Source organism: Hirundo rustica, chromosome 6 (assembly GCF_015227805.2).
Source record: "Hirundo rustica isolate bHirRus1 chromosome 6, bHirRus1.pri.v3, whole genome shotgun sequence".
Taxonomy (NCBI): domain Eukaryota; kingdom Metazoa; phylum Chordata; class Aves; order Passeriformes; family Hirundinidae; genus Hirundo; species Hirundo rustica.
The window spans coordinates 8,547,543-8,572,800 of record NC_053455.1 but is presented as its reverse complement, the minus strand read 5'-3'; the positions used below and the strand labels follow the sequence as shown (position 1 = coordinate 8,572,800).

Below are 25,258 nucleotides of genomic sequence, written 5' to 3'. Positions count from 1 at the left end.
TAATTTTTTTTTTTTTTATTTTTGAATCACATCTACTACTTTAAGCTTCTTAGGATGTTACAAATGTTTATCCTTCAAATTTGGGTCAGAAAATGCTCCTGATAAAGGGTACACTTTAGCTCTATTAAGAGATCTGAAAAACAAAAGAAAATCAATTAAATAACAATAGGAGCCAAACCACCACATTTTTAAAATAAACATTAATAGAAAAGTTAATTAATTAAACAGATCCTACTAGGGGAAAGTCAAATTAAGAAACCAAGTGAGCACAGGGAAAATAAAATATAATTATGCAAGTTTTTTTCTTGCATTAAACTCTTTGCCATGCAGTTATTGAAACCACAAGCTGCTGTTATTTGGTCTTCAGTTTTTAAATGGACTTCTAAATAAACAAAAGGGCACTATGAAGACAAAAAGAAATTTCTGTTTTCTGCTAGAGCTATGAACTTCCTCCGCCATCAGCAACGTCCAAGTGGAGGACAGAATCCACCAGAATAATAGTACAAATTACTAAAGCTACACTGGCACCATTAGGTTAATTTAATTATTGTGTAAATTTAGAATGCTCAGTTTTAAGTTCAAGCTCTTAATTAGCACCAAGATAAAATATTTACTGCCAGTGTTTTTGGGCGCTGTATTTTTGGCAATATATTTCATGCCTCATTTGCTGCTGGAATTATAAGCTTTTCAATTAGTAACTCTGCGTTTTTCATGACAAGAAATATAATTTTTCTGTAACAGCACGCTGAGGTTATACTGCGTCCTACTAAAGCACTCCAATTAGATAAGAGAAAGTTTATTAATGAGTCATGCGAAGGCTTTAGCGCAATAAACGGCACTCCTTCATTCAGATTAAACAACTTCCACGCAGCGATGCAGCCGCGCTGGACTCGGCCTTCAGCCACCTCTGTCCTCTCACAGCCCCGTGAGCCTGGTGCTGATAAATTCTGCTCCAAAGATCTCACTCCTGCTCCCAGACCTCCCACCTCCGTTTAGCTGCCCTTCTTTTTTTTTGTTGTTTGTTTGTTTGTTTGTTCTGCCTCCCATTTTTATCTGCTTAACGTGATTAGATTAAGGCTGGGGTTGTCCTCCAGGAGCCTACACAATGCAGCCCTAAAACATCAAATCTGGCTGAAGACTCTGAAGAACAACATCAGACTATTTCCTAATCTTGTGCTAATGCAGAGCTGTTCTCCCATACTTATCCCGAAGTACATTATAAAGAAAATAACAGAGAGGCTTTGCTTAGATTTTAAAAACACTTTAGAGTCACGTTCTGAAGTAGCTGCATAGATATTTAAACTAGCCATGAACTCTAGTTTAACAATTTAATTTCAGCACCACACAAGGCTTTCCTCGCCATAGACGGGGACCAAATAAATGTCACTCTTCCCCTCAATCAGCACTGTCCATTGATATTTGTTAAGCTTGCTGATCTAGCAATTTTTAAGGCATACAGCAAGATGAATAATAGAGATTTGTCAGTTAATAACCACTATAATTCAAGAATGTCACCCAGAATTGTTTTGTTTAGTGAACAATATGCTGTCTAATTACGCTGCTCAATCATAACAACACGTATCAAGAAATACAGAAGGCTTTACTTTTAAATTGCTTTACCAAAGTGCTGTACCACATAGGTTCTAGAAGTAGTTTGAATGGCCACTTATTTCTCACCATATATGACAATCACGTGGATTTTATCAATGAAACAAAAGAACAGTAGTTTTTTTTCTTACTTTCAAACGCAACTGTGTGCTCCTCACTGTAGCTGAAAACTTAGAGAAGCACCAAATCCACCTTCTCTAATCATGTACTGCGACATGCACCACTCCAGCAGAGTATAGACAGAGATGCTGTGTAGTGTTAGGTCTGATTTACAGTATGTTGGAGGTTCTGCTATAAAAACATTCAATTTCAAATAGGGGCTGAGGGTCACTTACCCACTTCGAACCAAGTTTTTCCTGTGAAACAGGCCAACCTAAGTATTCCCCATTTGCAACAAAGTACTACAAACAGCAGCCTGTTAAAATTATTTAAACTGCTCTAAAGAACCTCTTGATTCTTTCCTGGCGTTTGGTCTTTTAAACTAAGTAGGACAGAGAAATTGTTCCTAACAGGAATAGACACCAAGGCATTCAAATGTAAATTACCATTTTGTATTTGAAAGACACTTAGTATTATCCCAGTGACTTTCTAAAATGTCACAATATTTGCTTTCCCAGCACTTAAGCTAAAAGGCAGATTACTTTCCATGAAAGTGTCAAACTCTTCTCCCTATATAATGACATCACACTTAAAACAATAATGTCAAGGAAGAATCCTTCCTATTCCTGCTTTGGTTTCTTTAAGGAAGCGTACGGAGAGACAGAAAAAAGAAAACAGAAAAAAAAAAAAGAAAGAAAAAAGAAAAAGGTAAATAAGGAAAAGAGAATGATGAAGAAATAAAACTTCTGGAAGACAAACACAAATATTATGTTGAATACTGCGTTTTCTGTTAGCACCACTGGATAGATTCAACTCTGAACTGTTGAGCACGGCAAAGTGAGGGCCAGGAGCACCAAGTTACAAACCTGCACAAAGGTGGCTCTTAGTAACAGCAGACAAAAAATCCAACCACTAATCTGGCCATCCTGTGCCCTCTGAAAAATGCTTGACTGCAGACATACAGCCTTGTCCCAAAAGGAGCTCTCGGGCTGTTGAGCAATTATGTTTTCAGCAGTACAACAAAACCACCACAGTACATCTTCCTTTTTGACAGCTGGGAGAAATAATCCCTTTCCAACAGGAACAGCCTCTCTCTCCATGTGGTTTTTCACAATATACTGCTTTTCTCAGCTATATGGTTTTAAAGGCTTATAATCTAATAGGGAGACATACATGATAATCTGAGATTACAATTGGAATGAAGGCTACTTATCCCACAGATTAACAACTCAGGCTCTGTTGGTTATTCATCTGCAGGAGCTCTGGAGCAGAACATTTACGTACACAGTTTTTTATTCCTTCTGCCTTATTAGTGGTAAAGTACAGAACACAAACACAAATAAGATTCAAAAATCTCAGTTAAACACTCAGGCACCATGTTTCGTGAGCGCTACTTTGGGTTCTTTTGTATTTATTTTTTGTTTGTTTGTTGTTGCCTTTTTAATAGATCTTCAACAGGTTAATTCCAGAGAAAATAAACTCCTTAAATTCAGCAAACATTTGTATATGGCTATGTTAAAAGGAAAATTAGGTGGAGAAAATAAATAGTAAGCCTCTCTTTAGCTAGAGGGGCCTTGAAGCAAGTTTCCAAAAATGTAATATCAAAACCGTCACAGACCGAAAGGAAAAAGCTAGTGCAGGAGAAAGAAAAGACTGTCAAGCACATGGAAATCACACACCATTTATTGCTAATACTTTCTTCATACCTGTTAAAGGAAAAAACAGGTGACCATTAGTTGTTACCTTCCGTCATAGCTTTCTCATGATTATTTCCCACTTCTTATGCGCTGACAAAATCACTCAATATGAATTTTACACTACAAATAATAAAATTCCCCTTTTAAAAAAACCCTCCTTTTACTTGCAAAGATAAAAAAGCCTGTATTTTTGCACAGCAGAAGAGGGTAAAGATTTTAATCAGAAACATGGGATCACTTCCAAAGAACAGACTGACAGAGACAGCCTGCCATCTCATTAAAAAAAAAAAAAAAAAATCTGGTTCACTAATTAACAAAAAAAGTCAGGGCTATCGGGGTCTCTTGGAGGAAGAGAAAACAGAAGGATTAATTTTTACAAAATATTTAATCTAAACACCATTTAATCTAAACTCCCCCCCACTGACAGGAGGCTTCTACAGGCCTGTGCTCTGGCCTGAGCCTTTCTCCAGAGACAGCTCAAATTCATCCACACTAACTCAACTTGTTAACTTAAATGAAAGGATCAGGCAAGCAGGTTCAAAGGGAAGGCCTGTGGTGCAAAATACATCCAAAAATTATCCCTGAGCTCAGCTGGTTAGAGCCTGGTGCTAATAACATCAAGTTTTGGGTTCAATACCCATATGGGCCATTTGCTCGAAGAGTTGGACTTTGTGATCTTTGTGGGTCCCGTCCAACTCAGAATATTCTGTGAATCTGTGGAAGTGTGGCGGGCACCCAGAAGGGACAGAAGTGCTGGCAGCAATGCCTGCTACTGCCTACGTGAGAAATTAAATCCTGGTGGGAGAACAGCTGCTTCTGTGGGCCCAAATCCACAATAATGACTTCTAGTAAGGAGGCCCCACTCCAATCTTCAAGGCCTTTCTGACCTGCCACCAGGCAAGAGACTGGCAATAGCCTACTTGTTCACCAGGCCAGAGCCACTGCTAGGAACATCCTCCCACCCATCACCCAGCCTACAATGCCTCTTACAGGGACTACAACTCATCTATGGGCACGTGCTGTGCGTTCTCCAACAATGCTCCGATGCCATGGTAACAAACCTGTTTATCTACAAATGCTGAGACTGATGGGCTCAATCTGCCAAAAAAGCACCATATTCCTGTTGTGAAAACTGAGTTAAGTTAATCCATTTTAAAGGCAACTTGGACAAAGAAAAGGCGATGGACACATTTTTAGTCCTTAGCACTGAGCTGCCCAAGTAATGCAGTTAGCAGGAAGAGGATGGAAGTGTCCTCCAGAAAGTGCATTTGTTAAAAGCCTCTGGCTATAGACCAAGTACTGAATTAATTTATGAATTAATGGCTTTCTGCTGCTTTGCTTTACCTTCTTGATCTGTAAGAAGATACCAGTCTAAAGAGGAAAGTACCGTGTCATTACTGAAATGAAAACACTATAACAATTCTGCCTCTCAAACGAGACAAAAACCCCCAAAGCACTCTTGGAATCCTGCACAGAGGCACCTGGCAACAGCAAGTCCATCATTATCACTCAGAACAGGTATACACTGCTACTGGAGGAAAAATAATGAACATTTCCATTAATTCCTACTGCTGCCCGGCCCTCTTCCAGGAGCAGAGTGTTTCAAAATAAATACCTGCTTAATGATCAGCTACAAAGATAAACCCCCTGTATTTTGAGCTACCTTGTAATGAAGAGGGAAAGCCCCTACCCTTCTCTCTAGAGAGCACTGCTTCCAGGAGTCACCAGGAACATGGAACAGATCACTGTTAATAACAGGTGCCACAATGATCTATTTTTAAGTGGTGGAACGAGACACAGGCAGATCATGAGACAGGAAAGACTAACAACAGGAGAAAATAAAAGCTGGAAGTATACAGTGAAAGGTTAAAAACGTGAGCAAGAGAAGGAAATTATCTTCAGAGTCCTCTATCACATCCTGTGCTGCAGCACCTGAGCAAAGTCGGAAATGTTTGCATAGCAGAGAGTGCAAAAGTTAGGAGATGTTATTATTTCCAAACCCTTTTGATGGCTTTGATAGAAGAAATATGAGTTTGTGTTCAAAATTAAGAAAATCTAAGTGTGCTTCATTAAAACAAGCTCGCTCTGCATTCTCCTATGCTAACCATTAAATAACTCCAACCTATGTCAATGCCACTGGAATCCAGGTCCGGTGGCAGAAATGCTTTTGCTGTACCTACCTGCCAAGTACATGCACCTGGGTGAATTTTCACTTTAAAGCAATTTGCTGACTAACATACATACAAAATATTAACAAATAAACTCATTTTATTCAATTACCAGAAATGGTAAATTACTAAAAAATGTTAAAAAAAAAAAAAAAAAAAAAACACCAACAAAAAAAGCAGAGCATCCAACCTCCACATTACAATCACTCTTGAGAAACAGTGGGATTTATCAGCTCAAATAAACACGCTTAGGGTCTAGATATGTTGCTCTGGGCAGATCTGAATGTCTGCATGATCTGACGCAGCTTACCAGCTAGGTTACAAGAAGACATCAACCTCCAGACTGGACAAGGGAGCAACTAGAAACACTTACGAGCTACTGAAAAGTTATTTAAAGGTGATTCCCGCTGGTCAACATCCTGTGGCCGTTCCTTGTAGCCAATGAAGGTGCCATCGTTCTTCAACAGAAAATACCGCGGCCTCCATGTTTTGATGTATTCTCCTGGAAAGAGAGAATGGGCAAAGGGAAACATCAGAAAACACCCCAAAATACTGATACACTAATAATTTCTGTTAATATTAGAACTATATGTCATCCTGACAGCAGCAGTTTTAAGAACATTCAGTTCAGTCTGATACAAACAGTGGAAAAATACAGACACTGAGTCACATACTGATAGCGACGTTAGCCATAAAAATGGGACTTCATAGAAGGTAAACAGCTATGTTTTGTTCTTCCATCTCCTTCGATTTCCATTCAAATTCTGCAACATCTGCCTTAAACGCATTTTAAATTTTAAAAAAATCAGAGCAGATGTCCTATGTATTATTTTTGCTATTGTCATTTTTCATACTGACAAGTGGAGAAATTTTTTTCATTTACATTTTGCAGCGCAAGTATTTTAAACAACAATGGGTAATTTACTAATTAGTCAACTGCTTTATCAAACCAACAGTCACTTTCAGACCGTAAGAAGATAATTCTCTGCTTATGTTACATAACATCACTCACTTCTCTCACAACATCTCAAGCATGAAACACAAGATGATATATCACAATATGAAGGGGAAAACACTGGATGATGTATAGCCACCACAAAGTCGAAAACAAACATCTACTCTAAAAGATATGCCACCTTTCTTTGTCTGAGGAAACACCCATTGCTCACACCACACTACTGCTCATCTGAGTAACCTGCACAGGTGACACTCATGTGCTTGTGTTACAGTCACACTCAAAATGTTCAACAGTACAATAAGAGAGGTAATCAAAACTTCAGTTATTTACTGGATTTATTAAGCTGGTCTTCAGGGAAGGAAGACAGAAATCCCACCGATGGCTCTTCTGGATAACTGTCAGTATGCCCCAGTTTTTTGCTTATTGACCAGATCGTTGTTTTCTGAGGCAAACTCTCGAGATTCTCAAATAGCTGTTCATGGTGCCAAGCTGCCCCTCTAGGTCCTACAAGGTCCTGCAGTAATGTTTCTACTCAACTGAGTCACAAAAACCTCATTTAAGGTGTTATTCTAAACACAGTACAGACCACACTTTTCCAATTCTGCTCACACCAACAACCAATTTAAAAATTTTGAAAGCAAATGGTCAGCTACAAAGCACCCACAGCCATACATCAACCATACCCTCCTCCCTTCTGTGTGGTTTCTCACTGATTTGTTTAACACTGGGGGGGAAGATGAGAGAGCGCACCAGGAGCTGAAATCCTTTCCAGCCTGCCACAGCAGGATGACGCCTGTGCACCCTGTAATGCTGCCCTGCAGTGGCTGGTGCCCAGTGCCCACAGGTTTACCTGGTGGCCAGCTCTTCAAAGGACCAAGAACAGTGGGAGGAGAAGGCTCACCAGTTTTATTGGGTCTGGCAACCTTGAGCTGTTTTCCTGTTCTCTCAGGCTCCTCTCACCCTTTCCTGCTGCTCAACTTTCCTCTGCTGGTGATTTCTCTCCCAGCGAAGTGCACCCTGCCCCAGGAACTCCCTTGCAGCTGCTTTGTCTCCTTCCTCTCCCCATAGAGCTCCTCTCCGTCTGTGGTGCAGTTTCAACCTGCTTTGGGCAGCAGCTGTGTCACTTCTCCGTTCACACTCACCCTTCTCCCTCCTGCACACAGAAGCAGAAGCAACCCTGACACCCACACAACACAGACACGGGTGTGCACAGCCCCCACCAGCTACTTTCACCTCTTTAGTCCTCACTAGGCTTTCCATTTCCTAATCTAAAGCAATAAACTAAGAGCTACTGAACTGTTAGAGGGAGTCACACAGAGCCACCTTCGCAGTGGCCATGTCTGCAGAAAACAACCATTTGAACTGAAGAAACAGGTATGGGGCAAGAAAGAGGAGAGGAGAAGGAGCACAAATCTTCTCGTTGTTTCATTTAGAGATGGCTATTACTGCTCTAAGTGTTACACCAACCTATAAGGCATTTACGAAAGTGTCATCATCACTCCAGGAATTTCAGAAGAACTCACCTGTCATGGCTTAACATTTATAGGCAAGGAGGTAAATGTAGGAGGTTTTGTTGTCATCATCTTTTAAATTCGCACCTTAATTAAATGCTGAAAACTTTCTGGGATCAGCGGGAGATTATGAAGCCTTTCACATTTAAATTATCAGTCCAACTCGGCCCAGATCAGTGAGATTACTCCAATCTCATTACAATTACACCACAGATGTGACTACAGGGATGAGAAGGTACATGGCACGCTCAGCCCAACTCCTGACTAGAGGTTTGCCAGGTAAGCAGGTTGGGGAGGTGGCTGCCCAGACTATCAGGATTTTGGAACATGCTGTTACATACCTGACTCATTGGTATTTTCTTCTCTTGCATAAAGCACACCCAGGAGACCTAATGACCACCACATACCCCTTATCGTATCGCACTTAGGACTAAATCCAGATTGGACAGGACAAAAAATATCTGAACAGGGACAAGACTGAGAGTTTCTACTTCCCTTACTCTCTAATTTATGCTACATATCTTCTCCACTGGCATTTACAAAGGGGACATTAATTTTTTGCAGATTCTGAAATTATTACCTCGTTATTTGCAGTGAAGTATACATAATTTTAAACAGAATTACACTGCACTGTCACAGGAGACTTTCTGAGAGATTAGGTGCTTATGTTTGGCTCTCATACTTTCTTACAGCTTTATCCCACTGATTTGCCTCTCTTTTAGAATCACATCCTCTAACAAGATTAATCACACAGTCTTTAAAATGGTGCATTCCATACATATATAGCATCCTCCTCCACACTCTCTGCTTCTGTGTGAAAAATCAAGGATTTCATTACCACCAGTCTTTCTGCAGGGATTATTCTACTTGGATCTTCCTTTAAGCATTGCTTTAGCTGGTTACAGTTCCTGTTCCACCTTTTTAATTTGTAAATAAGTAATACGGTTTTATTTATTTTTTTCCCCCACATGTCTGGAGATAATGAATACTGTAATATGGCAATCCAACATATTATTGATTATTGTTCTTGCCTAGGAGAGTATGAGGCACAGTGCAGCACCTCACACACACAACAAATTTTTATTGTAATAACACACTTCTGCATCCTGCAAAAAAGTGGCAAGACACTGCCTGGTGTGTGACTTCCCAAAGAGATGATCTCCAAGTATAATTTTACATCCAAGCCTGAGCAAGCCGTCATTCCCCTGCAGAAGCTCGGACACACAGATTCACCAACAGTCATCAAAAAGATGTACAAAGTGCATATTCTTAAGAAACAAGTTTGTATTTTTAAGGTTAGCTAAAGACTATAAATGGCCTACAGCCCACGAGGACCACATCAAAAGACAGCAAATCTGAGTACTGGAGGCACAAAAGGAGTTTGTCAATACAGACAAAAAAATAATTATGTGGAACTGCTGGGACAAAGCTGTCTGAAAAACATCAACACCTTTTCCTTCCTCCGATATACTCAGCAAGCTGTCATGCCTCAAGAGTGAACTGAGCTGTTTCAATTTTTGTCCTGTGTTCTTTGTTCCTGTTGCGGTTTTGTTTTTAAGAATCACAAGAAGAAGTTACTTTAAGTCACTAATATTAGCAGTAGTAGAGTCACACTAGAAAGAATAGTACTGAGTACAGTAAATGCAAGCATGTGTGGCAAATTCTATCAGACAACACTAAAAAAAAAAATAACGATCCACCATGGAAAAGTGAACAATTTACAAAGCAAAACATTTTTTCCTCTGTGATTCATTGCTTGTGTAATGCCCTGGCAGAGCCTTCTTTGTTTTCAGTAACAGAATGCTAACACTGCAGAGACAGGAAAGCAAAAGCATGGGTTATAAATCCTACATATAAAATCCTGGAACCAAACAGACTCCTCTGTAGCTTGCTAGCTTTATTATTTAAAATCTTTATGTACCATTCTGTTTACTCCAAGCAATTTCCAAATTGCAAAGATTCCCAAGCTGTATATATCTGGAAACATACACAAAGATTGTTATAGACTGATTTCCCTTTATTGCCTTGTGTCTGCCCCCACACACTGCACATTAAAATACTTAACACACACTCAGAATGTAAATCCATCTCATGCCAGAAAAGCTTTTTCGCTGTAACACGTACTGCAAAGCACACTTATGCCTGAATATTTCAGAGAAAGTTAAACACAAAACTCCTTTGGTTCATGAAAAGTTAATTCTACTGAGGATTTACAATAATGCAGGGTTAGATGATTTTCCTCTCCTCCCCACAACAGTATCTCACCGAATCTGGAGCTGTCTACCACTGATAGAGTGTCTAACATCAGAAACAGCTGCCACTCCCTGGGAAGCTCACGGGGTAAGTGGAGAATAATGAGCAGCAAGCACCAGCAGAACAAAAGAAAATCCATCTTTATTTACCAACTGCTGCATGCTTGTTGCTGCATCAAGCTCACTCAAAGCCAACACCACACCCTTTAATTCGGAACAGACTATATTTAAGAAGCCTCTACTTTTTTTTTTTTAATCAACTCATACATACCAATGGTTTGGAAAAAAAAAAATCATTATGTTAACCAAGTCAGCATCCAATGCTACCCTTGATACTTACAAAAGCACCCGACCATTAACTTTCTTATGGCCCAAAATAGCCAAGTAACAAGCCCAGGAGCACTGACTGAAAACAAAGTCTCAGTTATATGAGATGCAGTCAAGCGGCTACCACAAATCTACCAATAAATAATGCATTAAACTTTCTGCTCTGAGCATCAGAGGCAGCACCTTTAACTGCATTTAAGCGTAACACTCGAAAAATTAGAGCTTTTGAGTTATGCAAGCCCTCTCTACGTTCCCACACGCTCTGATGATGTACGTGGGCACTCCCTGCTCGAACAGCCCCAGTTCCTGTCCGAGGGAACATGAAAGTTATGCCAATGGCAGCGCTAATGTGGCACCCATCAAAGGCGGAGTGACTCATTTCCGAGCCTCCGTGGCCATGAGAAGTGGTCTGCATCCTGTCGGCCTAATAAGGGCTCGGAAAACAGATGCCAATTTCCTTAAAGACGTGAGGCTTTCAGGAGTTGCCACCTCGGCTCGTGCTGAGGAGTGGGATGGGAATTTAAAGTTAGTTCTTACTGCTTGAGTAAACTGAGCAAGTGTCCACTCACTACAAAACCAGCTGAAATCAAAACAGATTTGGAAAAAGAAAGCAGGGCTTGAACACTTGCCTTTGCATTTCTAAAGCACTCAGAAGCAAGCCCTTTCCAAGCGCAGGGAGCTAATTCTGGATCTTAACGACCTGACACCAAACAATTAAGTCTAGGGTGACCCGAATGAAAACTCTCAGCTCAAATGCGTTTTGTGTTTTTTGTAAAAATAGCTGCACAGACACCCACCAGGCCGGTGCACCACTCTTCTCTCCCCTCAGCAAACTGTCAGAACCAGACATTTAAACACAGCAGATTTTCGGTAGCTTGGGGAAATCAAAAAGAAAAGGGAAAAAAAAAAAAAAAAAAGAGGTTATGTTAATGCCTTTCCCAACACGCTGGCGGAGGAGGACCTCTGGTTTGTCTGCCTATTCAGAGGCGCAGCGAAGGGGCCGGTTCTTTGATGATTTTTTTGGGGCCCCTCTCTGGACGCCTCCTTGGCCAGCGCCTCCGGCGTACAGCTGCAGAGGCGCTCCCTGTGCCTGGAATCTCAATGAGGCGGCCGGGCCTGCCGGCGGGGAGGTCACCCGCAGCCCCACGGCCTCTGCGCCGGGCCAGCGCCGCGGCAACAGCCCGGCTCCTCTGAGCGCGGCCCCCACCGCACAGCTCGGCTCCTCCGTGCCTGCCACGGGCCTAACGTGGGGTCCCGCCGGCCCAATGGGCTGATCCGGAGCACGATGAATCGGCCGCCCACCTTCTTCCCCCGCGGGCAGTGGGGTGCGTGGCCCCGACCGATGCGACTGCCAACAGGTTCGGGAGACGCGCCGCCTCCTCCTCCGTGGTTTCAGCTTTTCTGAACCTCCTGCCGTTTCTCAAGCTCAGGGAGAGTTGCAATACAGGGCACCTGCTTCATTATCATATCTTGGGGGAATATGGGGAGGGAGGGAAGGAAGGAGGGAGGTGGGCACCGGAGGTGGGGCGAAGGGTGATGGCCGTCTGGCCTTTGAGTGACAATGGGAGCTGTGGGAGGACAACTCCTGGTCACCTGGCACCCCACATCTGTAAATTAACTTCAGAAAGCAGAACACTGCCTTGGCTTAGGGCTTCCCACAAAGCTGTGTAGAAAAGTAAATGTATTGGAAGCTGCCCCTCTCTTTAGTTACACAACAGAGCAGGTGGGAAACACCTAAGGAAGGCAAGAGGTGCTCTGATTCACAAAACTGGCCATGGGAGAGATGAGAAGCCAGATTACAGAGAAAGAAAAACAGATTCTCACCAAATACTTTCTCTGTGCAGGGGACGGACAACTACCAAGATCTCAGATTCTATCTCTGCCAAAAGGTTTGAGATCCTCAGCCAACAGCACCGCTGCAGAAAGTGGACACCTCGGTATTTTTTACCACTATTCTTCAACTGTACAGTTATGTAAAACTGAAACTTGGAGGTTTTAATTTTTCTTTTCTTTTTTTTTATTTTTTTTTCTTTTTTTTTTTTTTTTTGCTGAATTTCAGTTTAGAAGGTCAAAAATGTTGCCATATTGCTTACAGCAATCAATTTAAGCAATACCAGATATTCCCAAAGGAGCAAAAGAGAATTAATCAGCACGTAAAAAACTCCTTACTCCTACCTTTGGCACAGCTTAGTCAGGCTAGTCCTAACCTACAGCTGTCTCCAGTGGGAGAAGATGTAAATGAAATTTCATTAAAAACAGCAGTTTTAAGGATACCTACATAAATTACAGGAAAATATAAAGTGATTTCTTAAGCTATACTGAAAACAATCTCAGAGTGAATTGCATCTTCACAACCTCATGGTGCAAACAAAAGGACTTAAAACTACCATGAGGTGTCCAACACGATTCGAGAAATCTTTCCTGCAATAAACTTGCAAGCAGCTACAGGATTTTAACAAATAAAACATTCCTGTAACAGAAAGTGCTATCGTGTATTTCTCTGCTTCTGACAGGTGCCCAATTCTCTCCCATTTTTATAAATAAATAAAAATGACAGAGGAGGTGTCAGATTCACTGAACTGAATTAAGCATACTTAGAACAATTATTTCTCCCCAAGTAATTTTTACCTTGACACTATGATGGAAAATAGCACAAGCAGCTAACAAGGCACTTAAGCTAATAAGCCTCTGCAAGTTTTTAAATATCTTCCCTTAGAGGAAGAACATAGCTGCAACTATTCCTCAAGTTCAATCTGCATACAGTCAATATTGCAATAATGCAAATCACGCTCTTAAATACACCCCATGTACTTATAAAAACAGTGACTTAGTCCGCCAAAGATTTTATGTCTACTACAAATACAAAGAAAAATAAAAACTAAACCAGAAACAGCAAATACACCACACCCTGGTGTATTTGAACAAGGATGGGCTTTTCTAGACAGCATCTGAAAGTTGATTAAATTATTTTACCTTTTCACCTAAAAATCCTTAGGCATGACTCTTGTGTTTATCTGAACATGCCTGATTTGAATATCACAAACCCAGTTTTGTTCTTCAGTAAATCTCATCCAGAGACTGGCAGAGTGTCGGAGGGGACAAAGCAAAAAAACACACACAAACCAAAACTGTTCCAGAATAAAGTAGAACTGAAATCACAGTTTTTAAATTGTATTCCTCAAGCAACCTAAACATAGGGGATGTTCAGGAATAGCATAATTAATTGATTAAAAATTATTTTAGGTCCCTTCCCTCACTTTGCCTCATTTAAAAAAAAAATAGGTGAGAAAAAGACTTGGGCAAGAGTGATTTTTATGATGCATTTATCTGCTTTACGAATATTAAACCTGGAAAGTGCCCAGCAGAGGATCCTCATTAAAATCCCAAAGTTGGTGAGGCTGAGAGATAACCTGGTAGCTTGGGGGGTAGAAGCCCACAGCAAAGCAAGAGCAAGGGAAAGAAAAAGCCGGACACAGCCACGAAGAAAACAGAATACATCCACATTGGGGATGTCTTCATCCACCACTCCTTGAGTCCCTGGCTTGCTCTTCTAGGCTCCCATTACCACATCATTGTGTCAATTCACAAAGTGACTCAAAACCTCAGAGAAAGAAATGGAGGAAAAAAAAAAAAAGCTAAAGGACATTAGGGGAGATTTATAGAAACAGCAGCATTTCCAAAATAGATATGAACTAACTTCAGAGGCCATTTGAAGAGGGGGGGTGGGGAAAGCACTCTCTTTGTAAAAACTAAGTTGAAGAATGTGGATTTTAATAAATAAGCAATTTATGGAGAGTAAGAAATTAACACATTGTACTGTTTGTTATCCTTTAGCTTCCGGGTTTGAGTCCTAATTTTCAACAAAAACGCACAGAGTTGTTTTCGGTCACTTACAATAAAAGCTCTACCAGTAATTGTGTAATCATGCTGTGCATCAGGAAATTTCTTAAAAGTGCCAAGAAAATAAAATCAATGTAGAATTTTAAACATGTTTATACAAACTGATAAATATTTCGTAGAAAGATGAATGAATGCTAAGTTAAGCAAACATTTCAATGGAAAATATAAGAAGCAACATTAAAAAAGAGGTAGTATCTTTATAGGGCTGGGACTAATTTGGATTTTCCTTTTTCATTCTGTCACTAGCAAGTCTACAAAATCCTGGAGGAGCACAAGGAGACCATGTTAGTTCTAATAAAAAATTTCATTTATCTTAAGGCATTTAATGGCCATCAATGGAAAAATTAGCAGCACTTCCCAGAAAGCAAGTCCTAATATTTGTTATCATGGCAACCTCCTGGTTACGCCTCCAAATTTAGTATTCCACAGATAAGTTTTACTGAGTCACTACCCCAAACTCAGCAATGAAAATCTCCTCCAGATAACAGGAGTGCTGCCTCACTTTGGAGGAATTTTGCAAAGTAATTCAATTGCATGCTGAGAATTTATTAAAGCAACTTCACCACTGAGTAGCGTAAGAGCAGACCACAGCTCTGGTGCTAAGCTTAGCTGAGTAACACAGGCGTAAGAAACTCTGCCAAGGATTTCCGTGCCTTGGACTAAGGTGCGTTGTCACTGTAAAGCACAGCACAATCCACACCACTGCTTTAAGCTCAATCAGACACACTATTACAACTCATTTATTTTTACAATAGAGAGTAAAAATTTTGAGTCTTAATATAATCAAACAGCAGAATTCCTGCTTGATTTCAATCGTACCACAATTTAGCCCTGTGACATTGAAACGTGTCTAAAATACAACTAAAATCATGCACATATAATCACAACTACTTTTTAACCCCCAAGTTATCTATTATACTAAGCTCATTATACTTCTCCATAACAGCTCCAAGCTCCAGGAGAAATGCACTTCAGTACAATGAAGCTCTGTTTCTTACACAAGGAAGAATGAAAAAGACCAACATGAAAAAAAACAGAATAAAGACCCACCTACCTTGACACCGCTACCACAAATTAATTTCCTTGTTGCCAACAGCATCTTGCTACACTAAAGTAACTTTTCATTTTAAAAATAGCATAAAATATGAACAGTATATCCCACACAGAAGTGGGCAGCACATGGACACACAAGATGGGACCTTGAATTACAGTTTCCAGTCTGTGGTGCCCCATACTTTTGTTTTGTGAAGACATAGCAAAAATTCCAATCTTTTCTATTCAAACTGCTCCTATAAGCAATGAAAAAACAAACATCACCTCCAGCCTGCCCTAAACTCGCACCAGTTTCTGTGGGCATCAAATCTGGCACTTGCCTCACTGGATCTTTTGAGGTCAGGGACTGCTGCATTGGCCCCACCTTTTCTCCATACCTGGTTTTCCAAGCACAGCACAGCACACGACTGCTCCTCACCACACACATTCCTTCATCCACTCGACTCCTTAAAGCCCCATCCCATAACTGAGCACAGTTCACTCTCTGTAGTTCCATCTTCCCACTCTCACCAGGATGTCCCTAAAGAACAGAAGCAAAACAAACTCCAGAACACATCCCTTGCCTAACCACATTACAGATAACCCATCAGGTGCAGAACTTGCAACAACTACAACAGCTCTCCAGTAAAGTAATACTGCCACAGTTTGAGAACACCAGAAAACCATAAATAAAGCTTTGAACTCATATGACAGCTGTTTGCTTTTTCTTGGTTGTTTTTTCTTTTTCTTTTTTTTTTTAAGGAGAGAGAAAAAGCCCTGCAGGTCACATGGGGTAACATTCCTGAAGGCCATCTGGGGCTATGCTCATGCCTCAGGGACTTCTGGCAAGGAAGGTACAGACACACCTACAGAAAAGCCTGCATGCAAGCACTGCTCTATGCTGAGCACACCCTCTGTTTTACAGCATTTCCTGCCACTGGTCCCTGAGCTGATGTTTCCAGCTCAGGTGGCAGCTGCTGGGGGCTCCTCTGCTGCTCCAGGGGTCAAGCCAACCAAGGCCACCCTGCAAACCCTGCTGCTGCCAGTAAGGTGGGAAGGGAGCAGGAGGAGAAAAGGGGTGGGGGGGGGCACCTTTGGGAGGCAGAAAACTGTGCTAGACATGAGTTAAGATGTGGCTACAATTCTGGCTGAAATAGCCGCATCAGACAAAGTTGGACAAGCTGGGTCTCTGACAGGCAGAAGGGAAGGTGCTGACTGGGCTGAGAGCACAGGCAGGGCAGGGAGAGGCCGTGGCCTCATCCCCACCCCAGATTATGCCAGTTGTGCCTGTGGCCATCACCAGTCTCCTGCTCCTGGCCCAGCACCAATGCAGGCAGCTGGAAGCGCAGGTAGTACCCAGTCAGCGGGGAGAGTACGCTCCTCACTTAGTACCTCGTTCTTGATCGCAGCCGAATCCAGCAAGTTGAAATATCAAAGCGATAGCCTTTAGATACACACAGACATGTAGGTATGTTCCAGAGAGCTAACCTGGAGCCTGGCTGTGAGCACAGTATCGCTGCACTGACCCTGCTCCTTCACAAGCACAGCCAACACTCACAGGAAAATCTTCCAGTGTCTCACTGGCCACCAAAACTGTATCACCCTCTGGTGTGAGGAAGCTATAAGGTTTAGATTATTCCCCTATTAATGCTTCTGCACATTTATTTCCCCATCCCTTGCGAGAAAACCTTTTTAACTTCAGGATTACAGCCTGAGTATCAAACTAAGAGACAAAAATGTTTCCAAAAAGCAGTCACTGAACACTTGCAATTTTCATTTATCCACCGCACACTAAATGAACCTTGGCTGTGGGCAGACTTATTGCAAATTATGGTTTTCTAAATGAAGACACATTTGGCTATAGAAATTGGACAGTACAGGTAACACCCTCTTCTTTAAAAAAATGCAAAAAGAAGAAGAAGAGAGAGAACAAAGGACCCAAATGAAAATAACTGTCCTAGTATTATATTTGGTGTTAAAGTTGTAGCTCAACTACAAAATTAACTAAGCACAAATCCACTACTGGATCACTATCACTGGTTTGAGAAAATGTTTTTTCTATAAGATTTTCTTCCCCTCATCAGAGAATCCAAATTTCCTAATTTAATCATTTTCCCATTTCTAAACAATGAAGACATCTACGATGGAGAGAACAGTGCTTATGGCATTTCATCAGGTATGCCTCCATGTCCTTATCTTCAAAAAGGAAACTGTAAACAGTAAGCTGGAAAAAGGATGATGACGAAAAAGCAAAAAAGATAGGGCTGAGGGAAATAAAAGGAATTTTTTAGAAATAGAATTCAGGATTATAAACATCAATCCTTTTTAGAAAGAGATCCATGCATATTCACCCTTTCTTTGTACTGAAGTTTCATAACATTCTTTCCATGTTACCAATTTTGAGAAAATCACTGGATAAACACTTGTGTTAACCCAGCTACATGGCTCAGTGCCAAATGTAATGCCAAACTTCCCAGTTGCAAAACGAGCTGTTTTTACACACCAAAGTAACCACGCAGCAGGCCTGCCGAGCCTGAAGACAGCTGACAGAGATGACTGTTGCTGTCCCCCCATTGCACCGACATCCATCCAAATACCAACATCTGCTGTGCTACAATTTACTTTTTACACAACATTTAGCAAAACAGTGCCTCTGACTGCAACATCATTAAGGAAGTAACAACAAATAAATCGCAAAGTCCCATCAGACAATTGTAAAATTAAAGCATAGTTTGCCTTGCATACGCTGAGCTTTAGTTCAGACGTGCCGGACTTCAGAAATAATAAGCATTAGGAAGTGTTTTCTTTTATTAAACACACAACACAAAATTCTGTAAACCATGACAAGGGTAATCCATCATTACAGTGTAAATTACAGTTTTGAGGACATTGACTTGACTCGATTGGCAGAGCAGCAGATGCCTGCGAGGTAGCACGGCCTGCCCAGGACCATCGCAGCAGCCCCGAGTCCTAACAGGATTACACCGTGCCTGGGAGTGTAAGCTCTCAATTCGGGGCCCACTCCTTTCCAAACACACAGAGCGCGTATTTGTGCTTGCAAAGTAAGGAATTAACATTCCTAGAAACTCAAGTGCCCTTTGCTTTCAAAGCAGGACTGAGCATGGGGGCCAAGGCAATCGGACACCACCGCACAGAGGGGCGGTGGGCTCTGGTACTGAGCCCTATTACAAATTCACAGCGTGGACGTTCAAAGCAGGATTTTCGCTCCTGAGCGCAAGCAAGGTCTGGTGAGTGGTTCCACTGTACTGCCTGACACAGTTCACACCAAAGAAGACCCTACATGATCAGTGTCCTCCAATCAGTTGTCCACACCTCAGTCACTCAGGGTGCAAGTCAAAATCGGGCTGCACTGCAACTCTGACACTGCCACACAGCTCAGGCTTTCATTGGCACACAGGCAAAAGAGGAGGAAAAGCAAAGAATTTTAATCTTTAAAATTGTAACCAATTTTCAAAACCAACTCTTTCTTCGTCCTGTCCTGCAGCAAGTCTATGAATGCAAAAATAAGGAAAAAAAAAAAAAAAGGAAAATTTCTCACGGTCTTGCAAAGCAGTTACTGAAATTAAAAATTTTAAAAATTTAATGAAAAAGCAACTTGAATTTTATTAGCCATCAATTAAAGGGTTTTCCCTCAATCTTTCTGCTCTACATCACCCTCATTTTTAACATCTTTAATAAAAAAAATGCTTGAGTCAAAAAAGAAACATTTTTTGTCAGAACAATCAGTCCCCTCTGCATCTCCAGACAACGTGTCTGTCAGGAACAACATACCCAACACTCAGCTCAAGATACAAGAACTTGGCAGGCTGCATTTCAAAGCAGTTTCACCAAAACAATACTGTTTCCCTTAAATCCCTATCAGCTTAATAGTGGAAGACAATAGTATTTCAGATAACATAGACAGCAAGTGTTTTGGTAAATTCAGTGGACATTCTTCATCCAATCCAAAAATAGCCAATGTCCACAGTCAGATTAACAGATGCTACTTCACCTTAATTCATGCTAAAGGCAAGGGGTTATGACTTAAATACTTCTCGGGGTTTGGCCAGTGATGACCTGTGTTACACTGTGTATACATGCACACACACACAAATATATATATATGTCCATTGTGGGACACAGGAGAAGCCATGCAAAGCACAGCCTGTGCCCAGATCCTCTCCCAGGCAGGGTTTTAGAGGACAGACTCCTCTGTGGTAGCTACTACGTATTTGCACAACCCAAGTCAAGGTCCAATTGGAAATTATCTGAAGGGCTGCTCCTGCGCAAACTTTAAGTCCTGAACCTCTGAGTTCAGAACTGAAACACTGTTTGTTTGTCCATTTATCCCCTGGCACGGTTGGCTTTTTGTCAGACAGATGTATGCCACATGCAAGGCATTTCCCAACCTCTCTGCTCCACCTCCCTCCACACACTCTGCACACACTCTGACCCCTCAGCAAATGTTGTAAGAGAGGAGGAAGTGTTCCTGACAGTTTGCATACTCCTCACAACAATTTTATGCCAGAGTATAAATGTTTTCTCCAGCCCTCCAACCCTACTCGTAAGGAAACAAAGCAAAACAAACACCACTTCCCAAACAACTGAATGCCCTAAACCTAGCAGCAGGAAAGGAAAGGGGAGGGAAGGGGTGGAGAGGAAAGGACAGAGAGGATGGATTACACTAAAGTTATTTTTGTCCTGTTCAAGTGGATGGGCAGAGACAGCTAAATATAGAATTTATCAAGGCAGGTGAACAAGAAAGATGACATGAGCCCCATATTCCAAGGAGCAAGGAATAAATGAAGTATGCTTCTACCTCCTGGCCTAAAAAGCTTCCAAAACCAAACACATTTGCATGAGCAAGATTCAATTGAACAAATATTCAACTCACCACCTCCTTCCTTTCAGACACGTCACAACATACATATTAAGCAGATAGGTTTCCTGTCTCTTACCTGTTTGTAGTGTATATAAACAAGACTATAAAGTCCACAATAAAATGGAAAAAGCTTCACTCTGGGGTGACTCTGAACAGAAATTCTTTAGAAGTACGCTTGCATGTACAGCTGGGTAATAAAGCTTTTCTTGAAATCAAACATTAAGGAATGTTATGTTGTCAGTGGCAACACAAAGGATGTGGTTTCTATGAAATTTAACCAGTTATGTCGGGGACAATTGCTTTCTTCTGGTCATACTCCAGTCCAGGGTTTGCTCAGAGTAATTGCTACAGTAGTCTGGATTTCGCAAGTGAAAATCCATTCATACGTATTTTTAACTCCTTCCAGGGTGTGAGTTAGTCTGTGAAATACCCTGGGTGGCTGGTGCCAGAAGCACACACCCCATTCAGTAACTGTGAGCAGGCCAGGCTGGAAAACAGACAGCAAGACTCACCCAGGCTCTTGGGCTCTCAGAGCCTGCAGCCAAGGACCCAAAACCTCACATCCAGAAGGATGTTAAGGGCTTTCCCTGTTGGCACACAGAAGTGAGCAAGGAAACCTTTGGAAGAAGGAAGAAGGACATGGCGCCAATCAACCCATGACTTCAGTGGAAGCCACACTCACATCAGAGCCATAATCTACCATTGGGCTCAAAGAACAGAAAGCTTTTATGTGGAACACTTCCCTTCTTCCATCTGTGCTCCCAGTTATCACAATATCCAAGAGCCCCACAGCTTGAGCTGCATTTGTCCTCCAACATCCCCATGAAGTAAGGAAGTGCTGTTATCACCACTTTACAGATAGGGAACTGGGGCACAGAGAGAGAAAAATAACCCTGTCTGAGGTGATTGTATAAGGAGGAAGTTGGTGGCAGAGCAGGGGAAGACTGGCTTCGATTCTCAGTTCCAGGACGGTATCCTCAAGCACCAGACACCTTTTCAGCTCCTAGATGCTGTGCCTTTATTTGACTGACCCACCAAGCTCCCCACAGCCACAAGGAACAGGTAATGGATATGCCTTTTAGCAACAGCATTTCCAGCCCAAGAAAAATGGCAGAGGGTATCAGATGTAAGGGCTGTTTGCATTCAGAAGTCCAAACCTGAACAAGGAAAACAATTTCCAAAATAACCACCACTATCCTGGTATTGTGGGAAAAGGAAGGAAGACGTATCAAGTTTTCAAAGCAGAAAATAAAAAACAACCACAGCAGATTCTAAGTACAATTTTTAAATGATTAGTGAAAGTTTAATAGGAACTGGTATTAGACATGCATCCTTCAAGAATCTCCCTGTTCTACAGAGTTTAGGTTACACAATAAGAAATTTTAAAAGTCCCTTTGGTACTACAGCTATCTCATTTCATACACAGATCCAAACACTGGTCTAACACTGTCGTTTCATATGGAGATCCTGGCTCCAGACTTCACACAACAATATTGTCACAGATAAAACAAATTCCAGAGATTGCACACTGCTCAAGGTTTCCCATTCTGGGCTGAGCCAGGCTTCAACCCTGCCCTCAAAGGCTTTCTTTTCTAAGTGAAATAGCACATCAGGTCCAAAATTTACTCTGTCCTTTGGGACTCTAGTTGCAACCATCCAGAGCACCTGTTATGAAATAATCTACAACTTATGGGCATTCATAAAGCAGCATTTAAAGTCAACTGTTTGAGGTGACTATTACCCTGGAACAAACAGCAGAGATCCATCCCACTATGGATCATTTGGTTTATTGAATTTGACTCCAAAAGGTGACTGCTCATCTCAATGGTCAAAAAATGGCAAGACTGCTAAACCATCACAAACTGGCCTTGATGAATGACACAGCCACTAAGAAGCAATCTGTGAGTTGGTGGTAGCTGAGGACACCAGATCAGCCATGATGGAACTTCCAGGCCACCTCTGCTATCCATGAACTATTCTGTCAATTGCTGCTGATAAGCTGGACCTCACGGCCCAGGCCTCGACTTCCACAACAGGCTGTAGCTGTAAACTCCATCCACCAGCAATAAAATGTGCATCTAACGCACACCTCCTCTGCCACAGTGTCTGAAGGAGCTGCAGCCAACCTCTGCCAGAGTCTGAAGGAGCTGTAGCCAACCAGCTTCTTCTGAAGGCAGCACCATCAGGCACCTAATTTGACTTCTATCAGCCACAAAACAGAATCCCTGCTTGAAGGTGAACAGAAAGAACGGAGCTAGTTCCACCACACATCCTGCTATTCCCAAATTTCTCCCCTTTCTTTTATACCAGGACTATAAAAAAGTGAAGGAGAAAAGCTGGGATGAGGTTAGAAACATTTCTACTTTCTGACAGCAAGCCTCACAGCAACAACAGCCAAATAAACAAATGAAAGCAAAACTTCCGGCAGCTTCACAGCTACACAGCAATCTTAATAAACTAGACAACTTAGCAATTAAAGCAAAAAGCAACTTTTGGGTTCAGACCCAGAACACTTACAAAAAGTAGTAAATAAGCAACATTTGTTTATTATTTCAAGTTTTGAACCTTTCCCTTGAAAAATCCCAACTTCTGTATTTGAACAGACCAGCCTACACTGAAAAATGAAAAGGCCTGCTGACAACTAAGGAACTGCTATTTATTTTCTGTTTGATGGCCATCACAAGGAATATGAAAAATAAAGCCTAACACCTCTACAAATGGAGTTGTTATTCTCCTTCAAAATCAAGGTGGGTTTTGCATGAGATTCCCAATATCCCAGTATTAAACCGGTCAAGAATCACAGAATATGTTAAAAAGAGCCATTTAAGGCGATCTGGTCTGATCACCCTTCCCAAAGTGGGGACACTCAGAATGTTATTAGAAAATTCCTAAGACTAATAGTGCATGTAGGTAATTCAGAACTAAAAAAACATACAAACACAAGAAATATAGCAAATGCAATTTCACCAAACTGCAATTTTCCAATCAAATTTGAGGAATAAAATCTCAAGCCTGCTTGGCCATGTGCCCTCATTTTTATCTCCTTACCTCCAATAACTGGTCTGAGCATTTTAAGAGTCAACAGAAAGATGAGTATCAATACATTCTCTGTGCGTTCTGGGCATAAAAAAGAGAAATTAATCCACTGTTCCTCCACTGTTTATTTCACCACATGAACGATGAGAGAAAAAAGCACAGGATTGTACATGGTCACAAAGGTATGCATGGCTCCTGAAGCGTGAACATGTATCTACAACTACACATCCTGTTGTGTGCCATTCCCTTTCTAAAATAATGCCTGAAAAGAGGAAAGTCTCCAGAAACATGAGGTTTTGCCATAAGCACACCCACTTCTATTCACAGGAATAAACAAACCTCTCCAAGAAACCAACGAGAGCTGTTGTGAAGTAGCCTGCTCCTGGTAGCCTGGAGCAGCTCACGAGAAGAAAGCCTTCCTCTGGCCATAGGAAAGTTTTCTTAAAATGTGAAGAGAAGTTAAATATTCATTTTCTGCATAATCCTACCAGTAACATCTCAGAGGATTAATTAAAAAAAAAAAACAAAATACCAACCCCCAAACCTTAAAAGTGCATAAAACTCATTACAGTGTATCTGATTTTTTTTCCTCCCATTTTAGATGCAGCTTTTCTGTAACATAATGATTTGTGTTACAGCAGTACACAGCAGCTTCAGATACACATCTGGATCTGAGCCACCTGCTGTACACATGGAACAATGAGACAGTCCCTGTTCTGCAGAGTTGACTGTCACAGGACAGGGACAATGGAAAGCCAGACAGACACACACAAAAAGGGGGACCGATACTGGGCATCACTGGGAACAGCAGTCTCAGTACACACACATTACAAGTTCATTGGGGCCTTTATAAGCAACACAAGGAGCCAGAGCTTTTGAAGAGGATAATAAAGCAGCACTGCAGCTGTTTACAGGGACCATTTCCCAAGTGTGAAAGGGTAGCACAAGAGAAAGCATGTAAGTGCTTGCTTGCTTCTACGTTGTAGTCACAGTATAGACGCATGCTACGCTAACAGGAGGCAGAAGTTAACATCTTAATAGCAAATTAGAGATGGTAAAAATAGGTATGAAAAGCAAAAGCAGCTGGTTTTGTAGCTCAATGCAACAGAGGAACTAGTGGTAGGGACAAAGCAGCAGCCTAAAGAACGAGCTCTGCCCTGTTCAGAGCAGCACTCTGAATGGGACACGGTTACATGCCAAGCATACAAAAATGCAAGATGATGCAAACCTTAGAAAAGTATATTCACCCCCTCCATGTTTAGCTTTTGTTTTCCATTTTCAAGAATAACAGTATAGTCCAACAACTACAGGAACTTTGAAAAAAATCAACTTTGAAGATTAAAAAAGTCTCTGCAGCTGATCTGCTTAGAGCTGCTGTAGAGCTGAGACAAGTCACTGTTTTTCAGAAAGAAATCTGGCCACCTGCTGCTCTAAGCAGAGAAGGCGGGATACATGTAAAATCATGCTTTCTCTGAAATTACAACTGATATTACCCAGGAAACACAGACTAGATTGGGAAAAATATGCATTAATTCCAAACGGTGCAGTGTGCTGAACTGAACTGTACATGGCTGGCTAGCAGTCTTCACTCTGTTCTCACAGGTTTGCTCATCTTAAAATCATTTTATATTATTCCTTATGAACAATCTTCTACAAACACTTCAGACTCGTGGCTTCTGCTCAAGTCAGAGAGTAGACATTGGTAAGACTGGGGTATCACAAAACCTCAGGCATTAGCAAAAAGAGAGTTACGTGAGTTATTACAGAAGGATGAAACACCTACAGAAC

General features: G+C 41.5%; 1 protein-coding gene across 2 annotated transcripts in view; it reads right to left on the bottom strand.

Moving 5' to 3' along the window:
- AKT1 (AKT serine/threonine kinase 1) overlaps positions 1-25,258 on the bottom strand; it is a 77,153-nt gene that overhangs the window by 32,733 nt on the left and 19,162 nt on the right. For both annotated transcript variants that reach the window (XM_040067082.2, XM_040067083.2), the window contains one exon: positions 5,946-6,074. In XM_040067082.2, coding sequence (XP_039923016.1) covers positions 5,946-6,074 — 129 coding nt within the window. The remainder of the gene's footprint in view (positions 1-5,945; positions 6,075-25,258) is intronic.